This window comes from Ipomoea nil, unplaced genomic scaffold, assembly GCF_001879475.1.
Source record: "Ipomoea nil cultivar Tokyo-kokei standard unplaced genomic scaffold, Asagao_1.1 scaffold2805, whole genome shotgun sequence".
In the NCBI taxonomy this organism is placed as follows: Eukaryota; Viridiplantae; Streptophyta; class Magnoliopsida; order Solanales; family Convolvulaceae; genus Ipomoea; species Ipomoea nil.
Window position 1 is genome coordinate 342,318 of NW_017619233.1, and position 6,000 is coordinate 348,317.

General features: G+C 47.9%; 2 protein-coding genes across 2 annotated transcripts; both read left to right on the forward strand.

The window, feature by feature from the left end:
• Positions 1-2,249: 2,249 nt before the first annotated feature.
• Positions 2,250-2,999, forward strand: LOC109158013. The gene has a single exon (XM_019305832.1). The coding sequence runs from the start codon at positions 2,250-2,252 to the stop codon at positions 2,997-2,999; it is 750 nt and encodes a 249-aa protein (XP_019161377.1).
• Positions 3,000-3,038: 39 nt separating this feature from the next.
• Positions 3,039-5,627, forward strand: LOC109158014. Its single transcript, XM_019305833.1, has 2 exons — positions 3,039-4,091; positions 4,332-5,627. The coding sequence occupies exons 1-2, from the start codon at positions 3,039-3,041 to the stop codon at positions 5,625-5,627; spliced, it is 2,349 nt and encodes a 782-aa protein (XP_019161378.1).
• The last annotated feature ends 373 nt before the right edge of the window (positions 5,628-6,000 follow it).

Genomic DNA, 6,000 nt, shown 5'->3' on the forward strand with positions numbered 1-6,000 from the left:
GTAACAGACTTGTAGTTCGACAATTTTAATGAGGTTGTTTTCAACGTTCACTCAAATAACACATCTAAATAAATGAAATAATGATAATTTATAAGTCATAATGTCATAATAATATTAAAATCAATAATTAATGAAAGACGACATCGGTCAAAATCGAACAAAATCAGTCAAAATTGGTCAAAAACGGTCAAAATCGGACTAAATCGGTCGACTCGGCCGAGTTGGCCGAGTTTGGCCGCCCAGGCCGCCTAGGCGGCCGGCCGAGTTTTGGCCAAAACTCCAAGGCTTGGGGCCGCCTAGCGCCTAGGCGGGCGGCTAGGCGGCCGAGTTTTGCAACCTTGGTAAAGGCTAATTATTGTGTAAATCATGATTTACACAATGCTGTATTGATTATAAAAAAAATACATTTTAATATTTTAAAAGTATATTATTTGTGTATTGGAATGTATATTATACGCGCACATCAATTAAACAATATAATACTTATGAATTCTCGTCGACAGGAGAAGAAAAAACGCTCCGCAATAGTCGTTCGCCTTTCGATCGTGATCGCTCCCCGTACGTGATCGCCGATCATCGGCGTGTTGTGGCCCTCTCTCTCGAACGTGCGTCGAGAGGGTGATCTCCCTAGTGTTCTAGGGTTCTTTTTATAGCTGGTTTTTGTCAGATGGATTTCGCAATTGTGTTCTCCTGGTATACGATTCTCTTGTTATCATTGATTCCGATGCAGTACGCTACGATGGATATTCAACAAATCGAGAAGCAGTGTGCTGTCCTATCCCTAGCCGAAGAAGAATCTGGCGGTCTGAAGGCTCCTGATTTGCAGCCGATCCCGGATGTCACGATCCATCATAACCTGGTTGGGAGGCTTCTCACGGATCGACCGGTACGTTTTGAGCACATGCAACAGGTCATGGCGTCTGTGTGGCGTCCAGTCATGGGCATGTATGCGGTTTCATTAGCAGATGATCTTTTTCTGTTCTAGTTTCCACATCCGAAGGATCTCCAGCGGGTTCTCGACGACGGGCCGTGGTCTTTTGAGAATAACCTTCTTATATGCGATCAGGTTCCGTTGGGCATCAGGCCAGAAGATGTCGAATTGGTTTTTGTCCTGTTCTGGGTCCAGATTCATGGGCTGCCATCCATGTTTGCCTCCCAAGAATTCATTGCCAAAATAGGGGATCACGATGGTGAATTCATCACGGCAGATCCGTTCAATTTTGGAGGGACTTGGAAAAGCTATTACCGGATCAGGGTGAAGATGAATCTAACCACCCCTTTGAAACGGTGGATGAAGCTTACAAGGCGTGATGGTTCTGTGCAATGGATCACATTCAAATACGAGCGCTTGGGTACCTTCTGTTATTGCTGCGGGATACTGGGCCATTCGGATAAGTTCTGTAAAACGATGTACGAGGAAGGGATTCTACCGGAAGCGTTTCCGTTTGGAGCTTGGCTGCGCGCCGGTCCAAGGAGGCAGGTAAAGCCAGTCGGTGCAAAGTGGCTCCTACCGGCTTTGTCTATCACGTCGACTGTGTCCAATATTCCTTCGGCAGGCCCAACGCCGGCAGTATTGGTGGTTGCGGAGGAGGCTGGGGGTTTGCAAGGAGATTTGAAGCGTAGACGGGGCGATGAGGAGGACAATGCGACAGGTAGTGATGTGCAAATGACCGACACACCAAGAAATCTTGAGAAGGCGGGCTTGGAGGACCAGGCTCGCCAAGACAAATGAGTTGTTTGAGCTGGAACTGCCGGGGAATGGGTGGCTCCCGGACAGTTCGCGAATTATTGGGCATCATGTCCAAAAAGCGACCCATGTTCGTTTTCTTAATGGAAACGAAGGCTACTGATGTACAGGTGGAGGAGGCGCGTGTGAAGATGGGTTTCGACTGTAAGATTGGTGTGGAGCGTAAGGGATTAGGTGGGGGTCTTGCTTTCTTCTGGAGGAACGCGGATACGGCATCGCTCATGAGTTACTCCAATAATCACATCGACATGGAGATATCTTTGCCTGGGCGCCCGGCTTGGAGACTTACTGGTTTCTACGGCGAATCGGATCGGTCCCGACGTCACATCACGTGGGACTTGTTACGGCAACTCAAGGATAGGTCGCCCCTGCCGTGGGTCGTCGTGGGCGATTTCAACGACATTGCATGTTTTCCGAGAAGAGAGGATCACATTCCCATCCATCCTCGCTTATTGAAGGGTTTAATGATGCATTAGGTGACTGTCAGCTTATTGATTTAGGAATGGAAGGCGGTAGGTACACATGGGAGAAGAGCCGAGGCACCGCGTCGTGGGTGGAGGAGCGTCTGGATAGGGTGGTAGCCACGGCGGAGTGGTTGGAGATGCATGAAGAAGTGGTGGTTCAAAGTGTTTACACTGTATGTTCGGATCATTGTGCGCTGTCGGTCAACTTTGACCCGGAAACTGCCCGAGCAAACTCCCGTTCTTTTAAATTTGAAGCTGCTTGGCTCTTGGAAGATGGCTGTGCAAGGGTTGTCGACGAAGCTTGGCGTTTATCGGCGGGATTAGGCTTCCAGGAGCGGTTGGCTATGTGTGGCGAGCGTCTCTGGAAATGGGGGGGTGAGCATCACCGGAGGTTTGGCAACCGTATCCAAACATTGCGCCGAACCCTGGCTCGATTGAAGGAGGATCGCAGTGTCCAGGGCGTGGAGCAGTTCATGCATGCGGAGGCTGAGTTGGAAAATTTACTCACAGCAGAAGAAGTCTTCTGGAAGCAGAGGTCTAAGCAGTTATGGCTTAAGCACGGGGACGCAAACACAAAGTACTTCCATAAATCTGCAACGGCTAGGCGCAAACGTAACCTACTATCGCGGCTAAAAGATCCGGAGGGCAATTGGCAGGAAGGCACGGCTCTAAATACGGAAATTCTCAGGTATTGTGAAGCTATCTTTTGCTCCGGTGCAAGTAATGCTGATCTTTTTCACCATGTCCGGGAAAGGGTCACTGATGAGATGAGAACATCTCTATCATAGCCCTTCACAATTCTGGAAGTGAAAGAGGCTTTGTTTGGCATGGCCCCTGATAAGGCGCCCGGGCCAGACGGCATGTCGCCGGCGTTCTTCCAACACTTTTGGCTTGTGCTGGGGCACGACATGTCCATGTTCCTGTTCAAGTGTGTAGAAACCAGAACCTTTCCCCCGGGGTTAAACGATGCGAACATCGTGTTGATTCCAAAGAAGTCTACACCTATTCGAGTATCGGACTTGCGGCCCATAGACCTTTGTAACATAGTGTACAAAGTGCTAGCTAAAATGATTGCTAACCGGTTAAAGGTCTGTTTGGGTCAAGTTGTTTCCCAATCTCAGAGTGCCTTTGTGCCGGATCGGCTCCTAACCGATAATATTATTATAGCCAGTGAAATCGGGCACTTCCTACGTAGGAAAACAGGAGGAAGAGTAGGATGGACTGCGCTGAAGCTTGATATGGCTAAAGCGTATGATAGGATGGAATGGCCCTATCTGGAGGGTATGCTACGAGCCCTCGGTTTTGATAGCAATTGGATTGCTCTTGTAATGCTCTGTGTCACCACTGTTAATTACTCTATTTTGGTTAACGGTGTGGCTGCGGGGCAAGTTCGTCCTACCCGGGGAATCAGGCAAGGCGACCCGCTGTCACCTTACCTTTTCATCCTATGTGCTGAGGGCCTGTCGATTCTCTTGCAACAAGCAGAGGCCCGGGGTGATATACATGGGGTGAGGGTGGCCCGGGGTGCACCGGCCATCTCTCACCTATTCTTCGCTGACGATAGTTTACTCTTTTTCAGGGCCAACCAACAAGAAGCGGTAAATATCAAACTTTGCTTGGACCTATACAGCTCGGCATCGGGACAACTTATCAACTTTGATAAGTCCAATGCAGTTTATAGCCATAATACACCTGGACCTACCCGGATCCTAGTCACGGGAATAGTGGGGGTTCAAGAAGCCCCGGATTTGGGTCGCTATCTTGGCCTGCCATCGGTCCTTGGGCGAAATAAAACGGCAGTTTTCAAGTATATTGAAGAGAATACCCGGGCGCATATCGGGTTGTGGCAACATAGATTTCTATCCCGCGCAGGCAAGGAGGTACTGCTGAAAAGTATTGCACAATCTCTCCCAATTTTTACTATGTCTATGTTTGTGTTGCCGTTGCGTGTCTGTGACACGTTGGAGATGATGTTCAACCGCTTTTGGTGGGGGGGTGGTGGTAATGGGGGTCGGGGGATACATTGGTTATCCTGGGACAGGCTTTGCAAGCCAAAAACTATGGGTGGGTTAGGATTCAAGAAACTACATGACTTTAACATTGCTTTATTGGCCAAATAGGGGTGGCGCTTATTGACTCAACCTGATTCTTTGGTAAGCCGCCTCTTGAAGGCTAGATACTTTGCAACAGTGGGTTTCATGGAGGCTCAGATAGGAGGGAATCCCAGCTTTACTTGGCGGAGCATAATGGCCGGGAGGGCTATTCTTGAACAGGGTTTGGCCAGAAGAATTGGTGATGGAACGGAGACAAGGGTTTGGGGGTGGAATTGGCTCGCTGATGCATCAAACACACCCCTTATAACGCCGTGTGTGGACGAGCTGAGACATGCAATGGTTCATGGGCTGCTTGATGAGCATGGGCGATGGGATGAACACATCTTACGAGATATTTTTCATTTTGATGACATCCCCAGGATTCTTGCTACCCCAGTGAGTGTTCATGTTAAGGATTGCTGGAGATGGCCTGGTGATTTACGGGGTCAGTACACTGTGCAGAGTGGCTATTGTCTCCTGGCTCGCGAAAGAATGCAACCAACAGTGGAGGTGGTCTTTCATGCATGGAAGGCATTATGGGCTGCTCCGGCTCCACCCAAAGTGCGAAATTTCCTGTGGCGCTGTGCTCGCGACGTGCTCCCGGTGCGTGACAACTTGCGCTTGAAAAGGGTGTGGATTGGAGGAGGTTGCCCAATCTGTGGCTTTGCTACGGAATCTATGGATCATCTTTTCTGTGAGTGCGATTTTGCGAAGCAGCTTTGGGAGACCAATGATGTGCTACAGGGCAGGGGATTCATTGCATTCATGGATCACGTCTTGGGCACTCAAGGGGCGGATGCAGCGATGAAGATGGCCTCGGTTTTATGGACGATATGGCGAGCACGCAACGACGTTGTTTGGCATGACACGAAGCTATCTATCACCACATCGCAACATATGATGAACCAGCTTCGGGACTCTTGGAGAACAGCGTATTGTCAGACGGGGAACGCACTGGAGAGAGCCAAGACTCGTGCGCAATGGACGCCACCACCAGCAGGGATGTTGAAGTGCAACGTAGACGCAGCCATGGTCGAGGGTGGGGCTAGCTTTGGCCTGATTATCCGCGACCACCTGGGTTGTTTCGTGGCGGCGAAGAAGGGCCGCTTGGTCGATGAACGTGACCCATATGTGGCTGAAGCTCTTGCGGTTAGAGAAGCACTATCTTGGTTGAAGGAACAAAGATTGAATAATTTAATCCTAGAATCTGATTGTTTAAATTTCTGTAACGCTTTTAATTCCCAGTCTGTTGATTTTTCTTATGTTGGTCTGATTGTAAAGCAATGTCGGGTGTTTGCTAGTGACATTGGGAATGTTGTATAGCCCATGTCAGGAGATCAGCGAATCGTGTAGCTCACGAGCTTGCTCGGGCGACAGGTTCTTCAGCTGACTCGGAGGTGTGGAGTCAAATCCCGCCTAGTTGTATTTCCGGTTTATTACGTGTTTAATGAAGCTTTCCAGTTTATGTTCAAAAAAAAAAATGTATATTATACAAAATAATGTACTTTTAGTACTCAAATAATATAATGTACTTCCCTTAAATACAATGTACATTTTAAATATACTAAAATTACATTATTTGTGTATTGAATGTACATTATTTAATAATATAAAAAATAATATATTTTCAGTACTCAAATAATGTACTTTCAAATAATGTATTTTATGTACACAAATAATATATATATATATATAT